Source organism: Tachypleus tridentatus, chromosome 9, assembly GCF_004210375.1.
Source record: "Tachypleus tridentatus isolate NWPU-2018 chromosome 9, ASM421037v1, whole genome shotgun sequence".
NCBI classification, from domain to species: domain Eukaryota; kingdom Metazoa; phylum Arthropoda; class Merostomata; order Xiphosura; family Limulidae; genus Tachypleus; species Tachypleus tridentatus.
The window spans coordinates 42,663,982-42,689,170 of record NC_134833.1 but is presented as its reverse complement, the minus strand read 5'-3'; the positions used below and the strand labels follow the sequence as shown (position 1 = coordinate 42,689,170).

General features: G+C 33.9%; 2 protein-coding genes across 3 annotated transcripts in view; both read right to left on the bottom strand.

The window, feature by feature from the left end:
- Positions 1–24,361, bottom strand: part of Ttc26 (tetratricopeptide repeat domain 26) — a 97,054-nt gene extending 72,693 nt beyond the window's left edge. The window contains exons 1-4 of one of the 2 annotated variants that reach the window (XM_076454016.1): positions 24,289–24,361; positions 12,396–12,444; positions 5,420–5,557; positions 46–138 (exon numbers count right to left, since the gene is read on the bottom strand). In XM_076454016.1, coding sequence (XP_076310131.1) covers positions 46–138; positions 5,420–5,557; positions 12,396–12,398 — 234 coding nt within the window. In that variant the 5' untranslated portion in view covers positions 12,399–12,444; positions 24,289–24,361. Of the gene's footprint in view, positions 1–45; positions 139–5,419; positions 5,558–12,395; positions 12,445–21,157; positions 21,233–24,288 lie in introns of those variants that run through there. The other variant, XM_076454017.1, reaches the window with a different exon arrangement.
- On the bottom strand, positions 14,773–15,757 carry LOC143227357 (E3 SUMO-protein ligase ZBED1-like). The gene has a single exon (XM_076458811.1). The coding sequence runs from the start codon at positions 15,730–15,732 to the stop codon at positions 14,773–14,775; it is 960 nt and encodes a 319-aa protein (XP_076314926.1). The 5' UTR covers positions 15,733–15,757.
- Positions 24,362–25,189: the final 828 nt, after the last annotated feature.

Sequence of the window (25,189 nt, the reverse complement as noted above, 5' to 3'; positions counted from 1 at the left end):
TCTCAAAACAGATGCTCGGTTATTTCAAAATTCAAGACCACTTACTTCCATAGCTTGTTTATATTCCCCCAGATGAAAAGCACAGTAAGCTATCCATAAGTCTGTCTCCAAGTTTCCTTTACCACTCTTTCTTGTAAACTTTAGAAACAAAATACCACACTGATAAATTCTAAGTCCACTTTTTATGTTGCAATTTATAATTCAAACGAGACAACTGATGTTGTTACAAATCATCATACATACAAACCTGTTTCACATAAACACATACACAGTGTTATGTACATGTAATACATTTCATGTTATATATGTTCAGTACTGAAAACATGTAACATTCATTTAACAGCTGACTTGCTTTGTTGCTTACAAAAGAATAAAATAAAAAAAATCATATTACTGTTCTGCAACTAAAAATAATTCTTGATAACAACTGATAATGGTTCAATGGAGTAGGAGATTTTGTAAAACTGATCTAAATAGACAAACATATTCCAGTAGGCATAAAATAAATGGATTTTACCAACACTGACATTCTGTGTATTCATTAAGTTCTTACTTGAAAGAAAATTTATTTGATATTTATAAATAATTAAGTCACTAGTACTCTACATAGATGTTACTCAGCTAAAGGCAGTAGCTGACAATGTTGTAATAATATATGTGTGATCTCTAGAACTGTTTAATTGGTAAATGGATCATATGCTATTCAGATGTAATTTCTTATTTCAACTACTTAGTCTGTGAACAGACAAGACTATCTTCCACAAATTATTAAGTATATCTCTGTAACAAACTATACAAAATTACACATTACAGAGAAGTTGGACACCTGAAACCTTTCTTTTAAATTACTGTTCCCCACTTATTTTGTTACTCACGCCTTGTTAGTTAATGTTTAATAACAATCCCATTAAAGAACACACCTTGAAAAGGATGCAAACTTTAACGACATATAGCTTCCATATATTTAACGAATAAAAATAACAAAATCTCTTTATTAAACTGTTCACAAATAATTTTTATTAAACAGATGCTGTGAGCAAAAACTCAGTGTTCTGGGGCTGGTTATGGCCTCACTGGTTCTTCTATTGAGGATCAGAGTTCTAAGTGAATACAATGTAATTAATGATATTCTCTCAACATGGGCTTGATCAATTTGACTGGCCATGTGATCTCTTTATACTTGTTTATAATCTTCAGAGACTTAAAAATATAATTATAGTGTGTATCATCACAAAATTTGGCAGTCTTTTAGTTAAAGTTACAAGTCAACTATATTCAAAAATTCATATTTTTAGTAAAGTACTTTGAATAAACTAAAATAAAGATTTGTTCATGAATATATTGGGTATTTGTTTTGAATAGTCCATTTGCAAAGTAATTTTCATGTTAAGATCAGAAATACTTTCCTTCACCTCAAAGATCTGAAATTCCTTTTTCATAATCCCTAAAACCTACTAAATACATTTTAAACATTTTTTTTCTTTCTTTTCAGTAAAACTGTTATTTTCTCTATTCTGTTTCTATATGGGATTGGTCAATTTGATTGATCTTTGTAATCATACACTGGTAGCAGTTTCTGCAGACTATAACTGAATAATGAAAAATTTCTTCTTTTTATTGGTTGTAAATATGTCATTCAAGTTAAAACTGTCAATTAGCAACACAGCTTTGACTTTGCAAGTGGGTGTAGTTGACCTTAAGTTTAGAAATACTAGAATGTAAAATGCCTATAGCAAAATTCTTGGACATTTTCCAGAAACTAATGAAAGACAGGTGGAACATCAATTTGACCTTATATGCCATGTGTTTTTATTCTATTTTTACAGTATTATACATAATAACTCAAAGTTTAAACTTGGAACCACAAGCAGATCACATGACAGCAAACCCTGCAGTTTTAGTTGCTGTTTTAAATGTTTCCTTTTAAAATAAAGGAATTGGTGTTAGTTAATATAAAACTTTAAGCTGTAATATATTTGATAATAGTAATTTCATTAAATGCATTCATATTAAAGTGGTTGATTAAATTTTGAATGTAACTCAGTAAACATGTTCAGAAAGGGTTTGAAAATGTTGACTTTAGCGTAGGGTTAACTGATATAAATAGATCTATATTTTTACATTTTGGTTACTTTTATAAAAATAAATCTGAAAAACATGAAATAAAGTACTTACTTAACCTTCTTTTTTCCAGTTGTTAACTACTGAGGACATTTGACCTGACCTTTTTTATATTAATGGTAGTAACGCACTAAATTTGTATTCAATTAAATAAATGCAAAAAAGAACACAGACTAATAACATACAAAAAAGCAGACAATTTTTCCCAATTCTAAAAGATTTTCTGGGAATTTTAACTGTGTGACAAGAGTCATTAAAAAATCCATTGAAGCTGGTCATAAACTATCCTATGGGAATGAAGCTTGTAATTTGAGTGATACCGAAGATGAACTGTTTAGAACATAATATTATGTAATATACTATTTGACAGATGAAACCTTTTGCTTTCTATTGGTTATAGGTAATATATTATTAAATGTAAGAAAGAAAAGATGTGATAGGTGGGTGTGGCAAGAAGGGTCTGATTTTCTATAACCAAACAAAATTGATGGCTATAAAACTTGTGGTTTCTCTGGTTTTTAAATATTGCCTTATGAAATTAAGAACTTAAAACTTATATATAATTGAAATATGTATTATTAACTGAGATTTTATGCTATACTAAGTTGTATAATATAAATAAAAAGTACTTCAATAAAATATTGAAAGTAAGACTAAAACTTTGTGCCATGTGCAGTACATAATACCAGTGGCAGCAGGGTTAATTAACCACATAATACAAATATCAAGTTAAAGCTTACAGGCTCCTTCTATATTATCATTGAATATTGATAACAGAATAATGGATATTTTCTGGTTTATTAATGAAGATATACAGGGGATGGACAAAAAATGTCCCCCCCAAATGTTGTTAATTTATTATATCTTTTATTATCAATAATCAGATGTAAAAATGAAATTCAAAACAATACAAACCAGTTTCACAAATTAGTACTTAGATGGTATTCCTTTGAATTTCAGTACTGCTTCACATCGACATGGCATGTTTTCAGTGAGTTTGTGTAAATATTCTGGAGTGACTGACTGCCATCCTTTTTTAGAGTACTTCTAAAAGTTTATCTTTCATGTTTGGCTTGAGACATTTCATTAATAATTAATTAATTGATTTAACTCAGCCAATAAACTTTCAATCGGATTGATGTCAAGTGATTGCCCTGGCTGTTTCATAACATCAATTCAACAACTCCACAATTGCAGAGAAACTTGCCTGATCATTTTGTAGGCTAAATGGAATAACAAGACCTAAGAAACTACAACAGGTGTACAACACTTATGAGAAAATGTCATTAAAAATCATGAAAAGTTCAGGCATTTGCAAAAGCCATGTTAAATTTATAATCTGAGATCATATTTAAACAGATCTTGTTGAGTGAGTTCTAAAAGCATAGAGTTTTATAGATTTTCAAGTATGGACCACTTTTTTTTTTTATCCACTCCATAGACATGTATTCAGCATGCCAGCTGATCAACTTCACCATTAAACAGCACTGTGTAAAATAATGAGGATTATATGTTGTCATTCTTTCCATTTGATGGTGCTAATTCTTCACTGATCCATGTTGAAAATTGAGTCAGGTTAAGAATACTTATTCTTTAGAATTGTCATATGCTTGTACCAAGAGTATGTCATGAGGATTCTGCTTAAATGAACATACTGATCAAATTTAGGGTCTGAAATAACTGACACGATTACTCATGTAGTGTCTTAATTATACAGAAATAAGTTAGCAAGGAGCTTGTATATGTTACCAGTATATGGGAGAAGAAATCAATTTAATAGCACTTCACAAATGAAAACAGCATTTAACATCAACTATTAAGTTTTGTTCATGCCATGGCCCAAAAAGCATAGAGAATAATCAGCAGAGCAAAGAGTTCACAAAAAAGCTTTATGTAATGCTGGTTGGACTCTCTGACAAATTGCTGCAGACTTGAAATGCTACTCAAGCACTGTCAAGTACACCCTAGACAATGATATTGAGACATGTGAATTTGAAAATAGGAGAGGTAGGAAGAATATCTAAACTTAATTATGCTGACATTAAGTATCTTTGATTATGCAACCTTTGGGACAGAAGAAAAACTGCCACTGATCTCAAGCATGAGATATATGATCATGTACCAATTAATAGAAAAGTGTCCAGGACTACAACATAAAGAAGACTTAATGAGAATGGAATATTATAGTCATGTAGCAGTCCAAAAACCTTTACTTTGATCTCCAAATACTGGAGTCTGAAATTTGCTAAAATGTACAAAAACTGGACTGTTAATGATTGGAAAAAGGTGTTATGGGTGAATGAGTCCAAGTTTGAAATATTAGGTTCATAGCATAGGTTGAATATTCAACAGAAGAAAGGTGAAAAATACTTATCTCAAAGTATAGCACTTAGCCAGAAGCATATGGGAGGCAGTGTGATGTTTTGGGGTGTTTTTCTTTTGAGGTAACAGAAGATATTTGCAAAATAGATAGAATAATGGACCAGCACAGAGTACCATCAGATACTGATCTGTCATGGAATATCCAGTGGTTTGCATTTTTGTGGTAAAAGAATTTATTACTAAGAAGATAATGACCCTAAATACTCATCCAACCTGTGCAGAAATTACTTAGCTAAGAAAGGAGATGCTGATGTAATTCAAATGATGCAATGGTCTCAACCTATTTGAACAGATCTGTGATTTGATAGATCAAAAACTTCACAAATCAAAAGTTTTTTTCAAAGAAAATTTATGGGATTTTATTAGACATTTGGAGTAAAATCACAAAGGATACTATGATTAAATATACTGCAATAATGCATAAATGATTATTTGCAGTTATTAAAACAAAAGAGGAAACACACAACATTAATTGTTTCCTGAACTCGAGCAGTTTCACCGAGTTTCTATTGCACTAAATATGAAGATTAATAAAACTGATGTTTCACTTATGATTTACCTTCCATTGCTCTTTGAAAATAGCCTAAACCTAATTTTTTAGTTTGTCCTAACACTTTTGTACAGTATTGCAAACTAATCTTTTTTTCATGATAAAAAACTACAGTAATGTATACAACTGCAACACTGTTACCAATATGAAGATAGAAACTTACCAATGTTGGCAAAATCCAGATCTATTGAATTCAGTATGTGGTAATTGTAAAATAGTGTTAGAAAATAAAATATAAAAAGTGCCATAACAAAGCAAATGCCCAAATACTTGATATTTGAGTGATTATAAAAACAACGATGTGTTGCAGAATTATGCAAGTGTATGTATTAATATTTTTGTGTCAATATAATCTATTTGAACTACCTCAAGTAAAGTCAGTGCTCCTGTGAAATCCTTTTCTTTCAAAAATTCTTCTAGGGTAGGAACTTTAGACTTAGACCTAAGATCCTTGCCAGGAACATGTGCCCCTGGTCCAGCAGCAGGTTTGGTTCTAGACAGTATCTGAAAAACAAACAAACAGAATGTCAGTTTATCAAAATACACTTAAGTAGTTTTATAATGTAAGTTAGACTTTTAAAGGATTGAAATATAAGGTCTGTCACAAAATGCAAAAATGTTATTAATCTAAAACAACACTACATATTAAATAAAACAAATCCTTTCAAAATATTTAAATGTATTGTAAGATTGTGTTGACTTCTTAGCTGTTGAGAAAGGTTCAACTACCTAGGAAGGCAAAATTGAACTAATATGAGCACTACACTTACATCTGATCTAAAATGGACAGTATGTTGCTATATAAAACCTTATATATAAATTCATCTTATTAAATCTGCTTGAATTAAGCACAAAGCTACACAATGAGCTATCTGTGCTTTATCCACCACAGGTATTGAAACTTAGTTTCTTGCAGTGTGAGTCTGCAGACAAATTACTGTGCTACTTGGGGTGCTTTACTCTAGTAATTATGATTATTATTCTAGTTGCCAAGTTTAACTGTAATGAAGAACCTTTTGGTCAATCCTATGTTGTGGTTACATATTGTGATTAGCTCAAAATGTGACAACCAGAAAAATAAATTGAATAATAAAGTATTCTAAATATATTTACCAAAGACTCAAAATGAAGGGGAAATACATATGAAAAAAGCACAACTATCAGGAATTTTGTGTACTAAGCTAGTCTTTACTATCATATAATTAGTCATAAAGAAATTTGTTATTGAATGTTATGATACTAGTCTAACCTCCAAAGTTATTTGTTTAGTTATAAAGAAGTAAATCAATGAATGTTGTACTATCAGACTTGTTTTTAGAACCATCCACTTAGCTATAAAGAACCCAATCACTAAATGTTGTGACACTAGGTTAGTCTCTAGAATCATTCACTTAGCCATAAAGAAATTGATCATTGAATGATCTGATACTATGTTAGTTTGTGTACAACTCCTCTACTCTCAGACACTACAAGCCCTTTGCTGGTTGTAGTTAAAGGATACCACATAGACATTTGTTTAGTGGACACAACTTGTATGGATACTTTTATAAACACAAACAAACCATCAGACACCATAGGCCCCCCTGCCTTTTGTGGAAGTAAGGTACGTGAACAATATATCACAGTTGTATTTAAAAATTATAATTTTTCTACACTGAAAATTTACTTCCAATAGGCACATGTGTGCTCTCACATAAATAGCTACTCTCTTTCAGTGCTGTCCTGTATAGGCAAAATTCTATTTTATGCATACCACATGCCTTTTATCTGCCACCCATTGGCAATGACTGATTCCAATGTTTGTCATCCATCCCCCCATGTGACATTCCTCTTTCTCATCAATAAGCATGGAGAAAAAAACACACCTAAAATCTGAAGACTCCATTTCACAGTAGGTATTGATTAAGCCAGGATGGATGGTCTGAGCTTTTTTTTCTTCTTGACCCAATGCAAATTTTAGGTAAGTATACCTTGAGATGAAACACTAACCACATAGCAGGCTCCTAAAATGGAGAAAGGTGAAAAGGAAATGTGTTAAAAGCTTGGAATCAATTGAAAGATAGCAAGTAGTACAACTCTTGAAACAACTAGAGGGTGAAAATAGTGAGCAATGAAAGTGTGGAGGGTCTGAATATTCATACGAGACTCAAGAATGAAAAGAGTAGGACAGAAAGATTACTACATGATTGGAAAGCCTGGCTTTCAGGTGATGGACTAGACAAATCCCACACATTCTTCAAAGATGAAGAGATATGTTGTGATGAAAAAAAAAAAAAGGATGTGTGAGGCTTAAAAACTTGAGATGGAGTGCTCAGATGAGGAAAAAGAGGGTTTGGTCAATAGGAGACGAGGAAACCAAGGCTGGACAGACCAGAATGGAGCTATCAATAGAATATGACATTGAAGGTTCCAAGTCAGAGTTAATATCAAGGCAGGAAGGTGAATTGGTGGGTAAGTATAAAAGAAGAGTTAAGACCAGTCCTAACTGAGAACATTAGCTACTAGAGATGGTGGGTGAGAAAATGGAGACCATAAGAGGGGCAGTTTGGTATCAAAAGGTGAGACAAATGCAACTTTTGAAGGAGTACCTACTTGGAATCAAAACCTGAGATTTAAAGACAATGGTTTCTGACCAAACAATATACCAGAATGGGGAGAAAATGCAAGAAGCTTTTGAGACTGCCACTAGTTCCAGGATATTGATATGGAGAGAAGTCTCTTTTGAGGAACAAATGCTTGATGTGAGAAAGTCATTCAGGGATGCTCCCCACCATGTGAAAGATGAGTTTGTAAAAAGATGAAGTAGGAGTGTTTGAATGATCCAGGCACCAGAATAGATATTTCCAGTAGATTGAGTGGAAGATCCTGTAAAAACAGTGTATCCCTGAACAATTTCTACTAGTTACACAAAGCCTACTATAGGAGACTCACATAAGCATGGTTGAGAGGAATAAGAAGTTCTAGAGAAACCATTGTCCCCAGAAGATGTAGAACCTCCTACATAGATGAAAAAGGAGAGCCACAGACCTTAGTGATGAGGTTTTCAAGGTTAAGTAAATGCAGAGGCCATGGCTGGGCATGACTGAGTAGAATTGTACAGTATCCCAAGGTGAAAAAGATAGTTGGGTTAGGGTGAGGAATGATTTGCAAATCTTAATAAAACTCCTCCAAGAGATATGAAACTGCCCTTTTCAGATATGAAAGGTAGGCTGGGTCTGAGAAGAGGACAGAAGTCTCTTGTAAATTCATTAGAATAATGGCAGAGAGCCTTTATCATGAATTGGAGAGAGAAGATTGGTTGGTTGATTTGGTGTTTTATGGCACAAAGAAGCTAGGCTATCTGCACCAAACATCCAGTAATAAGTTGAAATTAAAGTAAATTTAGTAAAATTCATAAAAGGAAATTAAAGTAAAACAAAACAAAGTTTAAAAAACATAAATAGCATAAAACCAATGTTTACATCTAATCTACAATATTAAAAGAAAAACAACAGTAATAGAGGTCGTAAAGGACTTTCTGTAACATAACTGTAATTATCGTAACTTGCCAGGAAGACTAAAAGTAAGTACAAAACCACTGTCAGTTGCCTGAAGTTGACTTTACAGTCCTGGTTCCAAGTTATTTGACATTATGGCCACTTTCAAAAAGTAAAGTAATAAAAGTTTTAAAAGACTTGTAGCAAAATTTTAATGATAACTCCCTAGGATGACTAACGGGTAGTTCAAACAGCAGCGTTAGTCACCTGAAGTTGGTCTTTTCAGTCCTGGTTTCGAGTTATTTGATGTTATGGCCATTTTCTAATTTCAAATCAAACTAGATAGACTGTAATTCTGAAAAGGGAATCATATTAAAAAGGTCTAATGGCCTTTAAAAAACTAAAACCATTTCCAAAGTGGACAGTGTCACAATCACCACTAACACTGTCTAATGTTATGGACAAACCTTGGGACAGAACATGTTTTAAATGGTGCTGTCGTTATGAGAACTATAAAAGTAAAATGTGGCTTATTGTGACCTGAGTGTTACAAAGACTACACATTGGTGCATCAGTTCCAGATAAAAGAAAACGATGAGTTAAAAAAACTGTGACCAATGCATAGTCTAGTTAGAACAACTTCCTCTTTTCAATCCTTACAGAAGCAAGATGGCCAAAGTCCGATATAGGGTTTTATTTGGAAAAACTTGTTTTTATGTTGCTCACTCCAAGTTGACTGCCAGCTGGCACGGAGCCGAGCCTTGAATACAGGACCATAGTCCATGTATGGAAGAGGCACAGCAGTGATAGTGCCAGAGCAGATGGATTTAGCTGCGGTATTGGCGAGCTCATTCCTGTGAATACCAACGTGGTCTGGTATCCAGAAAAACTGGATAGAAATAGATGTTAAAGATAAATGGGCAAGTCAGTTTTGAATATTGGCAAGAACAGGGTGTGAACTAGTGTGAAGTGATTCCAGGGCCAGTAGAGAACTAAGCAAGTCAGTATAAATAGTGCAGTTTGAGTACTGTTTAGCTTCTATATGATCCAGGGCAAGAGAAATGGTGTACAGTTCAGCAGTGAACACAGAAGCTGTAGAAGGGAATCTGCGTGCAACCACCAAACCACAACAAACCATGGCAGAGCTCACCCAGTCACCTGATTTCGAACAATCTCTATAAATAGGAATGGAAGGATGGTTCAAAAGATGTTCAGCAAATAACAGACAGCATTTCCAATCAGGAGTGTGTACTTTTCTCAGATGACTTAAAGACAGGTCACATTTGGAGACTGTAAAACCCATGGTGGGATAGGCTGACTAGTGGATACAGCAATGTTATCCAAGGACAGATCCAATTCATCCAACTGCACCTGAATTTGAAGGCCAAAAGGAGCAATGGCAGATTGCCTGTTCTGAAAAAGTATGGCTCACTGAGGAAGGAAAACACTATCTCAGGTGGGATGCTTTGGTAAGAAACGAAGTTTTGAAGCACATAGTAAAGACAGTTGGAAACAGCTGAGGTGCAAAGAAGGTTCATGAGACTCTGTGCATAAGCTCTGAACTGGGGAAGTGCAGAAAGCCCCAGTGCAGAGCCAAAGTCCTTGAAGATGAATGAGGTTCAGCATCTTCAAGGGTCTGTCAGAGCCATAAACCAGTGATCCAGGGTCGAGTTTTGATCGAATAAGAGCACGATATATCTTTAGCATAGAATATCGTTCAGCTCTCCAAGTGGTGGATCAAAAGGCATGGAGGATGTTCAGTGCTCTTGAACATTTGACCCACATCTGCTGGATGTGTGGTATAAAGGTTATCTTATGGTCAAAAATAAGACCCAAGAACTTTGTCTCAGGGACCACAGGCAGAACAACTTCATTGATAGAGTTCAGGAACAGAGTGAATACCCGTTGATGGCAAAAGTGCATGCAAATAGTTTTAGAGAGAGAGAGATAAAGTCGTTTGCTGTGGTCCACTTCAGTAAAAATTGAGGGCAGTCTGTAGCTGCCACTCAATATATCTCATGTTTGACGACTGACATGAGATGTGAAAGTCATTCTGGAAGTAATCTATCACATTCAGCAATTATAGAAGTAAACAGCTATTACCCCTTGTTACTATTAAGTGACAACAAAGTTAATTGTAATATCTAGTTCCAGGAAAACTGAAATTATGATATCACCTCAGAGCTTACAACTCTTCACATGTAACCAGACTATATTACAATATTAGAACACAGTATTTTGTTACAAGCAGAAATAATAATTTTTAAATCATCCTTATTAAAATTAGAAGGGAATAAAAACTGCAAATAAACAATCATTAGCAGCAATTATATACTGCACTATAATTGCTACAAAGCCATCTAACCTCTTGAATCACTGTGCTTATATTTCATTAATGTAATTTAAGAGCATTGTTAAATTGGAAATTGTTTTATTGTTAAATGAACAATCAAGTGAAACAAGGAATCTTTGCTAATACTCATACTACTTGAACAAGAACACACATATAGTTTTTTTATGAATTACATATAAAATTCTGTTAAATGACTAATTATATAAACATATGCAATATCCACCACATCAGTGATAAAAAACATACAATATTATCATATTAAAATTATACACAGGTCTGTTACAAAATAGAATTATTTAGATGTGGTCAGTGATTTATCTATTACATAGCAAAATGTATATTAATTTTGTAAAATATGTGATGTAGTTAAAGTCCTGGAATTTTGTAAGAATTGTATTTTTGTTAAGATAAACAGTGGGGTTAAAATACCATTTGGTTGTAAGTCACAGAGCTTTACAGTCTTTTGCTGTTTATTATGTATGATCATGTAAGATATGATTATGTAAGAGTTAATTTATATTTTCTATACTTATTCAATTTTGGCCTTTAGAAAACTACTACATGTAGAAGGTTTCCTGATTACACAAGAGATCATCCACAATATTACAGTTATTCTTATTAAATGGTAAATATTTGAAGGATCTGATTAATTATTCCTGAACCAGTAGCCTGTCTACTGAAATAACTTTTTAAATTTGTAATGCAATAAAATCTTTAAAGTTTAATAAAAATACTGGATGTTTGCTGACTTTTCAGCATATTACATCTCTCTCTCATCAGGTAATTGACTTAGGAAAAATTTTAATGAGGGAATATTACATAAAATGTTAACTCAAGCATTTGAAAGGCAATACTCAACAACCTTATAGAGATAAACAATGTCTGTAAATCAATTTTAAGTGAACTTTATTGGCCAACTGGGTTTTTGTCATCTATGCGCTTCTCACTTTGAGAAATATTTACTGTAAAGGTGCAGGATATAATCCATTGTCATCTTATTCAGCTTTCTCAGTTTAAACAGCCTCCCAGTGAGTCAATGGTATTTAGTTTAGAGACATAGAATGCTTAAATATGGAGTTAAATTCCTCATGGTGGCCAGAGCTTTATGTGTAACTATGCACTAAAACAAACAAGTAAATCAAATAAAAACATTTTGTTCAAGATACAAGTAGCTCTTTTTGAAACTTTAAATTATAAATTTTACACGTGAGTTAATCATACTAGTGTGTGTTATCCACATCAACCAGAATAAAAAGAACCAGACTTCTTCATAAAATCAAAGAAAAATGCTTATAAAGAATGCTATCTCTAACTTCTGTGTAAATTACTGATTAGAGTATGTATGATACACATGCCAACTTTTTTATTTGTACATAATGAATAAATTGCAGAAGTCAAACATTATTGGCATAATTATATACAACATATTATGATACTGCAAAATGATGTGAATATTAACAATGATATAAAAATACAAACAATATGATTAAAAAAAAAGATAAGAAACACCTACCATTGTAGGACTTGAAAAATTGAAAAATCACGCTCCTCACGATGGCATCCTGAAATGAGCAGAAAATTATTGATAAATTCTACATGCAAGATGGTTTTCTATCTTCTATCCACAGTATAAATGTACATTTATTTCTGTGAAAATTTATAAAGTAAGGCTTCATCATCTAAACTCTTATTCTGTAATATGGAAGAGCTACAGATAAAATTCAAAATAATGTCTTAAATGCTGAAAAGAGACACTATTTATAAAAGCATTGAAAGCATAAATGCAGGTTTATTTGATAAAAGGTTATTATTACTATTTATATAATATAAATTACCAAGGTAGATTGTTCTTGTTATTTTTGGAAGATGTATCATTCTATATGGATTGAAAAAATTTGGAACTTATTGCTGAACAGAATTATACATAGTGCTGGTGATGATAGATTGATGAATTATTTTATTCTGATTGGATCTATCTCTTTTATGTTTTCTTATTAGCTGAAATGCAAAAAATTATTCTGACAATTTTTTCCAACATAGAAACAAAAGCTTCATTAAAAGTTATCACTTTCTTTACTTGAAAGTTTATTTCTGATAGATACCTCTAAACACAAAATGATTTGATCCCTTGTGCATCTGCCTGGTAGATTTGCATACCACTAGCTTTGAGGTAACTCTCACCTAAAATCAAGTTTAATGTGACTTATCCAATACAAGGATCCTCTTTTCACACTAACTCCACTTAAGCATTTGTGCTATAAATAACTTCATTCTTTGAAGAGGGAGAAGAAAGTGCACCAGAAGTCAGAGGGTGGGTAGGCAGGTGTGGAAGGTATCTATCAAAAATACATTTTCAAGTAAGGAAAATGATAACTTCTCAGACAATACCTCACACGAAAAAGCTAGAATCATATAGTGAAATGGTGGAGGGGCTTGGAGGTATTTTCAGAAAGTGCCTGAAGGGAAGCCCATGGAGCACAATATTCAATGGCAAGAGCTCCAAAGCAGCAATATGTGTAAGACCAATTCTTTTTCCAACCTTTGGTTAAAATAAAAGGGAGGGAAAGGTTAAAGAGCTTGATCTGTCACATGGATGGACAGAATTTGATCATAACCAATTAAGCACATATGTACAAGTGGTTGGTGAGCCAAAAGGTGTAGTGTGGTCAGAACACAATCAGATAATATGGAGCATCTCATATCTCAACTCAAATAAAAATGCTCTGACTACAGGAAAGTCCACACCAGCTGTGCGAGGAGGGACCAGCACTTCATAAACAGTGTAACCACCATCCTATTTCTCACTAATGCTGTGCACTGGTAAGTAGCAAGGGTCTCCTACATTCCACCTGAAGAAGGGAGGGAGAACTGGATAAGTGACAGATTCCCCTAAAAGACGTATACCAAATATATGTTTTACTGGAGACTATGGCTTTATGTTTACTAATTTCTGTAAACGTTTACACGTCACTCAATACACGAAACTATCCGTGTACACGGAATTGATGTTGGTGTTGTGTTCAGTGAATATATTGGCCACATTTGAAATACGAATAAAATGAAAATTAATTGCAGGTGTGTCACGTGTTTTGTTTTAACATTTTACCTCACTCTGTTACTGCCAATCTTATCGCGTCATTACATTATCTTAGTTACGTTGCACCATACAAATGATAAAATATTATCGCTCTAAACTGTGTACTGAAAATGGGAAAAACCCAAGTACCAGGAGTGCGCATGCTCAGACACATACAGACAACGACAAAAACATGATGTCGGAAAATTGTTCTTATTTCCACACAAGTTTACAAAAAATCAATGCATTAATTGAAGTGAATATGAAAGTTACAACATGCAGTAGAAAACATATATATGTTGGACTTTGGGGCCACTCCTACTCCAAGTCAGTGACTCCTCCAAGAGTAGGGAGAGCTGGAACATCACTGGAGTGTGCAACACTGACATCCATTGGCTCTTGCTTGATGCGGACAGGGAGATTGGTAGCTGTATCAGGAGCTGAAGCCTCAAGTTTTACAGAGACATGATCCACACTCTTGGCATTGTTTTTGGTTTTTAATCGTTTGTTTAAAAAAATCAACATGTCCAATGTGTCGGGATCAAGAGACGATCTCAATTTTGTAACAGTTCCTGGCATAAACATATAATAGAAACATTTAAGTATTTACAATAGAACATATTCTGATATGTCGGATAACGGTATATATCTATAATCATGATGAGCCACATGTGTGATATAGTGTAAATGTTTTATAAAATAAATAAAGAGCTCACCACCAGCACAGGAAAATACCCACTTGGATGGTACAGAGGTGCCTGGAATGGAGAGCAGCGTTCGGGCCTGTTTAGACATTGTTGGATACGATGATTGTTCATTTCGCCACCAGGCAAACGGAGATTCTTTGCATGGGATTGGCTTTACCCAGGTAGAGTTCTAATTCAGCCTCGGGGGATTCAGGAACAACAACAGAACAGTCTTGTTCATAAAAATCACCCAACAAATAAGCCATGTCGTCTTGTGATAGTTTGCTGCCTGGTTTGGTACTCGAATTCACCTCGGCTGACTGATGTTGAGGAACAGACCTGTCAGCTGCTACTCCAGTGACTTGTGATTCAGACTGTGCCAGTTTTTGACAGTAACAAATGATTTCTCGGTGAACTACATCTCGCTGAGCTGGTGTCAAAAATGGCAATCCTTTGTATCGGGGATCCATGAAAGAACACGTCATTCTAATGTTTTTGCACACGTCTTCAGTTTCTGTCTTGAAACGCCTTTTCAGATCTTGTGAGATTTCATCTTTGAAGTTTTTAACCACATTGGAATCTGAGTCTTTGGTCTTTAAATGGATCTCCAACAGACTGTACATGATCGGCATCACCCCAGAGAGGGTTGGATATTGTTCTGAGCAAAGAACCCTTGTGGCTATGTATAAAGGCTGAAGAACTGGAACAATATCTTGAATGACCTCCCAGTCTTTATCAGTAATGTCAAGAACCTTTGTTTGAGAGTCCTTCACAACATTACTGTGCAAGACTGCATATACAGCAAGTCTCTGTTCTATAAGTCTGTCAAACATCTTGTACGTGCTATTCCACCGTGTTGCACAGTCGATGATCAAACTATGGTGCGGTAATCCCATCTGCTTTTGACGTTGGGTGAGCTCATTGGAAGCTAACACGGATTTTTGAAAAAAAGTTACTAGTTTTTTGGCACTGCCAATAGTGTGGTTAATTGATCTGACTTTATCAAATGCAGATCTGATGCAGAGCTGTAGCGTGTGTGCGAAACATTTCACACTCAGCCAGCCAAGATTGTCACAGCACAATGTCATGTTGCTGACATTGTCTGTTATGAGTGCTGTAATTTTGTTCAGTGGTATGTGAAATTCTGACGTGATTGACCTCAGTTCATTAGCCAGATTTTCTCCAGTATGTCTGTCTGTGACTTCTCTTGTGGTTAAAACAACATTGTGCAGTGTCCAGTTCGAATCAAGATAGTGCCCCCGTAACTGTTATGTACGCTTCAGTTGCCTGGCTTGTCCATAGATCAGACGTCATGGCAACACCCGTGCAGTGATTCAGGATATCATTGATGAGTAACTCTTTCTCAGTAGCAAATATTTTCTTCAGATGATTTGTGACCGTTTGTTTCGATGGTACAGTGTAACTGGGATTTAGTTCTCCACAAAATGACCGGAAACCGGGTCCTTCACAGATTGACAACGGATGCAGGTCCATGGCACACAATAAAGCTAACTTTTGTGTGCAGCTATTCCACCTATCCTTTGATAATACAGGTGCTTTATATGCGTTGATTTTAGTTTGAACTTTTGTTTCTTCACAGTGGATTGACTTATGTTTATGCTTAAGGTGGTTTAGCATTGTTCCTACAGAACCTCCAGAAAATGAAAGGTGAGTGAAACATAACTTACAATTCACTTTGTTATTATTTTGACATTCAAAATGGTCCCATACTTTTGAACGGTTGGCGGTAGCAGGCCTAGAACTAGCAGAATCCATTTTGTACCACTTCCGTTGGCTGGTTTGGGTGTGTGCGCATGGCAATTTTCACATTCATACCAGAAAACAATTACAAGATCGTTTGCATGTGATTTGACCATGTTTATGGCTACACGCGCGCACGCTGTCAGGGATCTTTATTGAAGTGTATTTTGAGTGATGTTCAGGTAGAAGACAACAACACTTTGCATTTGCCATTTAGAAAACGATTTATGGCATAATTCTTTTTGCAGAAATATTTTGTACAATCTTATCCACCACTCGGTGCAGGTTATCCAAGGAGCCAATATGGCAAATGTGAGTAAATCGTAAAAAACAGCGAAAACTGTCCGGGACTGTAGGGAAAATATTTTGTCACAAATGATAGCTACCGTATGTTTATTAATTAATGACGTTACCAACTGGCTCACACTTAGTGCAGGACCTAAGCGATTAAACGTTTTGTAATATCCTAAACGGATACACCACAAACAGTAACCTTCATCGTGTACACGTGTAAACATAGAAGCCTTACTGGAAACAGTGTAATGGATGAACACAAAATCTTATTCTTAAAAGTCAGCCATTACAAGCCATAGAAGTGGGCAAACACTTTCCTGGCTTTCTCTCTGATAGTCCATGGAATGGTACAGTCTGTATATGGTAATACCATGAGGATACCTCTAGTGGTATTGCAAAACACTGCTGAAATGGACACTAGTAGAACCAAGATGTATGGGTTGAACACTTTCTCTTAACCCTGGCCTTATGCATCATTTTTGGGAAAACTACATATTTGGAGGAAAATTCAGCCATTTGGTAAAATCCTATAAAGATGAAAGGATTAATGCAAAAAGAAAACATACCCTTATCAAAGATGTTGTGTAGACTGAATAATAATAGTAACTGGAAGGAGTCAAAATTAGGGTTATTCAGGCCAAAAAGGTGTCACCAACAGAATTCTACAAGGTATGCCACATGACAAGGTGAGAACATGCAGAAGGGAATGAAGATGAGAATAGGCATACAGAAAAAAGTGACAGCATTAACCATTTAGAGTTGAAGGATAAGAAACTGTGGGCTTGAAGAATGGAAGCATAGCATTGAAAGGAGTAGCAAAGACACTGACAAGAGGTATGCCCAATTGAGAACAAGCCTAATAAAAATGTGAGAATAAAGAGACCACTCCATGAATAGAATCTGTTCCAGCTGAGAGAGGTAATCCACCAACAGGTTAAGAGCTCCTGTCACATGACAAGCAAAGAGCTATGCTCAATGGGAGTAAATTCAAAAGAGATCTAATTTACAGAAACAAAGAGTTCTGGAAAATGTACCCTCCTGATGGCTGATGTAAGAATCAAGGAATTGCAAATGTGGATCATAAATAACCAATCAATGAAAAGAAGCTGGAAATGGGAACATGCCTGACACATTGCAAGAAAATTAACTACGTCAATGTGAAGCAAATGAGAATTGCAAATCTTGATGACTTGGCTCACAACTGCTTGCAAGTGAAATGGTGAAGGCTGAGAAAACCAAGAAGACAATAAGGATTGATGCTGGACCACCACAGTCTGAATCTCCAGAGGGTCATGATCATTTCCAAAAACCTCTAGGCAAAGAAAAGGAGCCTGATGAAGATCACAAAGATAAGATTGAGGTAGACAAATATCAATTACAAGATCTAGCATTCTGACCCAACAGGTCTCAACTGCAAAAAAACCAATAAGGAGAGATAGAGCAGAATTAATAATATAGGCTAAAAGTGAGAGAATGAACCTCTCCAGAAATACACCTGGAGCAGAATTAAGTACCTCAGGAATATTGAAAGGACTAGAGGTAACTTAGAAGTGTGGTCAGAAAGAGGCAAAAGAGAAAACTGGTGATTAAAAAATTGAAACAGAAGTTAAGGAGTCCATCCCTTAAACAAGTAAAACAGACTAAAAAACTGGGTATCAAGAAAAGGAAAACAAGAATGGCTATAAACTAGAAAAAAAAAAAGTCAAACATGTGAAGATGAAGTATGTGAGTATGGGTACATAGTTGTTCAAGAAATGAGTGCATGAATCTTAATATCACATGAAGGAAGACAAAATCATGAGAATGGGTTTCATGAAGTAAAGAATGGGAGGAATTGAAAGACACAGAAGAAATAGAAAGTAAAGTCAATTTCTGTGAAATTCTATCAAGAATGAGAGTGGAGGGTTGAAGATTTTTTTCCACGGGTAAAGCAGCATCTAGCAAAAACATTGGTGACAGAAACAGCCAGTCAGAATAATCATCAACCTGATAATGTTCAAGCTGAGGAGTAGGAATCAATGAGAGTTGAAGATCCACTGTGTAAAATAGAACTCACCAGAGGCATTGATGTGTGCTAAGGCTCATAGTCCCTTCTCTTAAGATCATGTTTTTTTTTTCTAATTTTTCAAGACACTAACTGCAAATTTCTATTACTGTCAAACAGAAATGTAGCACAGGCCCCATATGCCAGTGCTTCTGGAACCCACCATCCATTGAACAATGACTGCCATGCCCTCCACAGACAACTGGTCTCCAAAAGCAACTGCAGACACATATCCTGTGTTAGTAACATTATAAACACCATAGGATAAAGTAGAAGTTAGCATCACTTGAGGATCATAATATGTAATATAGAAAATAATTATTTATTTTCTATTTCACTAATGAAAACAACCAGTTAAATCTTGAATGTTTCATTAACAACAGCAAATTTCATATATTTGAAGAAAAAATGTGAAAACAAAAACAATGATCATTCGGGACAATACTGAGGAATATAATCAAGTTATTTTGAACACAAATGTTTAGGGGAGTTGCTGCACAATGAGGTTGTGTCACCCTGTTACTGGTGGAGGGCTATCATCACATGATAATGCCATTACACACTAGCAACAGTTCATGGTAAACATATTTTGTAGGTGTGAATTAGCTCAAGAACAGTGGAATGCTAATCTCTTAGGCAGATACACATGTGATCATGCTATTCTTACCTTACTAATCTTTTGATATTCTTTGAAGAGGATACATTTTACACAGAAGAACATTACTGTGGGTGTGAAGTTGTATCTGGATTTTCAAAATGCATTTAATAAAGTGGCACATAAAAAAATTGTTAAATAGTCATCTCTTGGTTTGGGATATTGGTTGGTTCGCTGGATAAAAAAACTGGCTGGATTGAAGAAAACAGAGGGTTGTTATAAGTGCTGGTTAGCCAAACTGAGTTAATGTCACAAGTGGGATACACCTCAGGGTTTAGTGTTGGTATGAAGAAATGATTAATACACAAATAAAATTTATTGATGATACAAAGATATTGGGTTTTGCTGGTTATGAAGAGGATAATGTCTCTTTACAAAAGGATTTAGATTATTTAGTAAATTAGAGAAATAAAAATATGTTTCTTTGGGGTTACCTCTCATGCCAGCAGAAAGCAGTTTATATGTCACTCATATGGTGGTAATGAGGATGTAACTGTGGTGAAACAGAAGGTATTTAATTAAAACACACTTAGCTACAAACACTTACAGTTCTACCTTTTGTATGACATCATGTTAGAATTCAACATAAAAAGACCTTTAATGTTTCTTTATTTTACACGTAAACTTCCTTGAGTTGGTAATTGTTGTGCTACACCCTTGACATCATGACCCAAAATCCAGATAATTGTCTTTGTAATGTGTGTAAAATCAAGCTTTTCTAAGTATGAAGCATTTTATCTTTTCCCAGTGAAATGCTTGGTAAAAGAAAGCACTAAGATAAGATGAGCACCATGAAGTCACCTAAAGTCTTTAATCTTGAAAAAAGAGTAGCAAAGTATTCAAAAAGCTTCAGGATTCAGACTTTGAACCTTTAGGAACTGTGAAGAATCAGGTAAATGTGTTTGTAACTGAACAAAAGCTTGATATAATTAAGTTTCTGGCAAATGTACAATCACACACTTCTCCCTTATGATTTCTTTATGGCAAAGAAAAATAACAGCTACACATCCATCTCAGTGTCTGTGATATTTGTGTCTGAAATAGAATACATAAAAGCATTATTATTGTTTTTAGTGTACATAGGCATACTGCATAGACAGAACTGTCTTTAAACATGAATAAAGGATGATGTTGATACTGATACTGAATAACTTCAAATGAGCTCTACATATATCATGATAATCAAACTGGCAATTTACAGAAATGTATGATAAGGATGGCTAAAAATGTTACTACTTTACTACTGAGTCTATAGTGAAATCTTTGGGCCTCGACAAAAACTTTCAGTACACAATGTATGAAACTATTCTACAACCCAGCTTGTAAAGACAGAGTAAAAAGTAAACAGCCAAAAATGAATCTAGCCCTGTAACAGAATATCCATCACTTCCATAAAAAACATCTGAAAGTAAAAAACAAAGGACAAGGAGCTTGTACAAAGATACTGTACTGGAATCTAGCAGAAATGTCTTTCATACCTAACCCAGACATATGAGAGAAAATCTGCATAGGGAACAATCAGGTAAGAAAATTGAACTGTTCTTTAGATCTAGAACATAATTAAGCTCACTCTTAACAGTTGTGATCTAAGTCCCACTCAAGGAAAGCAGATTGCAAGAGTGACAAAACATAATTTGAAAAGTGCTGCCACAATCTTATATATATATATATATAATACACAATAATACAGTTACATTATCTGACTGAACAAAGAAAAACTCAACTTATAATCTGCAATTAAAAATAATGATGTACCCACAGCTCTAGGAGATTGATGCGTGGGAACAGGACTTGAAGTAAAACCACATGACCAAAAGTTAGATAGTTCATTGGCCTTGTTAGCTAAACATCCTGGATTCAAGCTGCAAGTCTGAATTTTCTTTTCACTTATCAGATTCATTTATAATAGTGTTGTATCAAACCTAACTTGCTTACTAAAGTCTTAGAGGAAAGAGTAATCAATAAATGCATATATTAAGAACCATAGGAAAGATAGGGATTTAGTTTCAAAAAATGAATTAGGAAATAAAAATTGTTTATAAGAAGCAGCTGGCTATAATGTTAAAAGTAACAGTATAGAAATGTTAAGTATCTTAAAGATAAGCTAAGTGTCAAAATGTGAATTGATATTTAATAATGCTGATAGTAAGATTCTTGTTGAAGACTACAATAACCAAGTTTTTAAATTTTCTCTTCTCCTTTTATAAGAGAAAATATAATAATATTTCTGACCCTGAATATTTTACTGGAAGTACTTAAAGTGATTGGAATCATTAAGCTATTAATTCACTGATGTTAATTATAAAAGTAAGAAAATACATACATGCAGGGAATGAGACTCACACAAGATTTTCCCTATGGATTTAAAGAAGATCAAATATCTAATATATTTAAGCCCTTTTCTATCACTTCTGGTAGACCAACAAACAGTAGACAGGTGCATCAGGATTGGATAGTTGTTAATGTTACTCCTGTTTTTAAATTGGATTCAGAGTTTAACCTATTTCTGTTGTGACAAAAATTACAATGTTAGATAAAAGAAGTTCTGTAAAATAATTTGATAAAATACGATATCCTAAGAAAAGGTCAACATGGATTCACTAAGGGAAATCTTGCCTTACTAATGAGTTAACTTTTTTGCAAGGAGTTTACCTGATATCTAGAAAATTAAGAAAAGTGTAGACTTTGGTGTACTTGCATTTTTAAAAATCTTGTGTCATGAAACCACACCAAAGCTTTGGTAAAACACTGCTAACAGTAAACTGGATTGTAGGATATTTTGGATATGAGAAAGCAAAACATTGTAATTAATAAAGTTATGTTAAACCAGACTTAATATTAGTGTATTTTGATATGTTAAATGAATATTTAGCTTTTGACCTTTTATTATATAAAATGCTAGTTAATGTATTTATGTCATGATACTTTGAATGATAGTTTAAAGTTAGACTGGAACTGACTCAGTAGTGTGACTCAAGAAAAGATTTTGTCATAATGGTGAAAAATTCTCTTAACCCATCAAAACAGGGCTTTGTTGTTAGCAGTAAATTTGCCACGTAACTATCAGTCTCCTCTTTTTTTTTGTTTATGTGCATAATAAATAAAACCTAAAATTACAACAATGCCACACATTAATATCACCACCTATTAGTATAAGATTAATATTGCAATATAAAAAATAAAAATGTGTGTGTGTGTATACATATATATACTTTCATATTTGTTCTAAGTGAATACACAGTGTTAATTGCTACTCCTTACTCTTGTTTGGTAAGTCATCTATGTGTAATAGAACACTCATACATTCAAGTGTGCTGTTCTATTTCACAAACACTTCTACTTTTGGGATATTTCCCTAACTGGATTATAATTTATTACCTTTTGAAGTCCAGTTTCATAAGTCCACTTTTAAAAGACATTCTGTCATGCAGCCTGATCTTTTAACATAATATTGTCTTTAAAGTATTTCAATATAATATTTTGAAATGGTGATAAAAGCTTAAAGAGTTTTAGTTTGCTTGTTTTTAGAAATTTGTACAAAGCCACATGAGGGCTACCTACACTAGCCATCCCTAATTTAGCAGGGTAAGACTATAGAGAATGCAACTAGTCATCATCACCCACCACCAACTCTTGGGCTACTCTTTTACCAACAAATAATGGGATTAACTGCCCTACTATAATGCCCCCATGGGATGAAAGAGCAAGCACGTTTGATTTGACAGGGATTTAAACCTACAACCCTCAGACTGCAAGTCAAATGACTTAACCATTGGGTCATGCTGGGTCTATAGAATTTTAATGTGTATTTATTGATTGCAAGTCAAAATTGATAATTATACTTCAACTGGAAACTTTTGTATAGTTTTGGTTTCCTTATCTCAGAAAATATACTGATTTACTAGAAATGGTTCATTAAAGTAACACTGCATTAATTCTAGGACTGTGAAGTTGAAGGGGTGTCAAAAAGAGATGGATTAAGATCTCTAACTTACTTTCTTTTGAGAAAGGAAGCATAAAATATGACTTTTTAAATTCACAAGTTTATTTAACAGCCACTTAAGATGAAGTCCTTTGATTTCTTTATGCTATATTCTCAAGAAAATATCATGAGAAGATGCAAGTTTAAGGTTTTTAAAAACAGGCTAGGCTCCAGTTAAGATAGTTTTATTTTATGTTTCTAATAGAGTAATTAAGCTATTGTATGCGTTTCTGTCAGTTGTAGTGGAGGCCAACATTTTACAGGAATTTAATACTAATAGGGAATCAATGATTTCTTGATAAAACAAAAAGGGTGGACTTAAATTAAAATTAACACTTTCTTAAAGGTGGACATGAACTTGAAGGAAAGCGTTAAAGAAATAAATGTCTCATAATTTATATGCTGTTGCAATTGTATTACATTCTACTAGATAAAATCTTGAAATTAACTCAGTTTCAAGTTTAGTGAGAAAAAGTGATTTTACTTTTCATGTGCTACATTGTTCACTGTCATAAAAACATGGGAAATGGCTTTCACATGAACGTTTCAAAGCTCGGAGATAGTAGTAGAAGCATATGTAAAAATGACCAGTCACACAAATACAACTAAGTTAATGTTAATATGTACTAAAAAAACACTATTTAGTTAGTAAGAGCACTACAACAAATACTACCCGTGACACTAATTACTATACTTCGAAGCGTGACCCTACTGAAATTAAAATTTTAACACTGAAATGAAAAATTTAAATGTAACTTGTTTGATCAAAATAAATATAAATTATTTAATACATATTTATTATCGATAATACTTCTGCCTGCAAATAATAATACACAATCCAATAAAACTAATAACTATCTTAATTATGCCTGTGAAAACAACACATACGAAATTAATTCAATAACTACCTGTATCACTAACTGCAAAGATTTTTGCCGTACAAAATGTCAACAAATATGTGTAAGATTTTATGAAGCACTACCTAACGGCAGAAGTAGAACTATTAAAAAGTTTGCTTCAATGACAATTATTTATATTGTAGTTTGTTTTTTATTACATTCATTATTATATTTAAAAATGTCATTTATTATAAAAGTGGTAAATTTTCTGGAAGCACTCAACCCTAGGCCTCAAAGTTTTGTAGATATGAATTCAAAAAACTTGATCTTTTATATTACCAAAACATATTGAATAATACTTCGATCGTCTTCATTCACTGAAATTGAATGTTTGAGGATAATAAATTAATACAAAATATGTATTTAAGTTTGCTTATGTTTAGAACAGTATTGATAAAAATAATTGATATTAAACATGTGCTCTTTTGTCTGCTCCTCAGCTAGTACAACGGTAAGTCTGCGAAAGTTACAATGCTAAAATCAGCGGTTCGATTCCCCTAGGTGGGCTCAGTAGATAGCCTGATGAGGCTTTGCTATAAGAAAACATACACATACGCGTTTTTGGTCTATAGCAAAATTTTCCAAGTATATGTGGCCGTGCTTAATAAATTGTTTTATTGTTCGACCCTGGTTTTAGTAGCATTTTCTTTTAGTTTATTACAATTTCATCTATTAAAGCGCCACAAACAATTTTTGTGCGAATGTATGTAATTCTCTAATATAACTCCTATTGATAGCGATTTTAATGAATAAACTACTTGATGGAAAGTGTAATTTTAATCAAACCACCAAGGCTTCAGCTTTTTTTCTTTCTTATTTTTCTCCATCGCGCCAAACATACTCGCCCTTTCAGCCGTGGGGGCGTCATAAATTACGGTCAATCCCACTATTCGTTGGTAAAAGAGTAGCT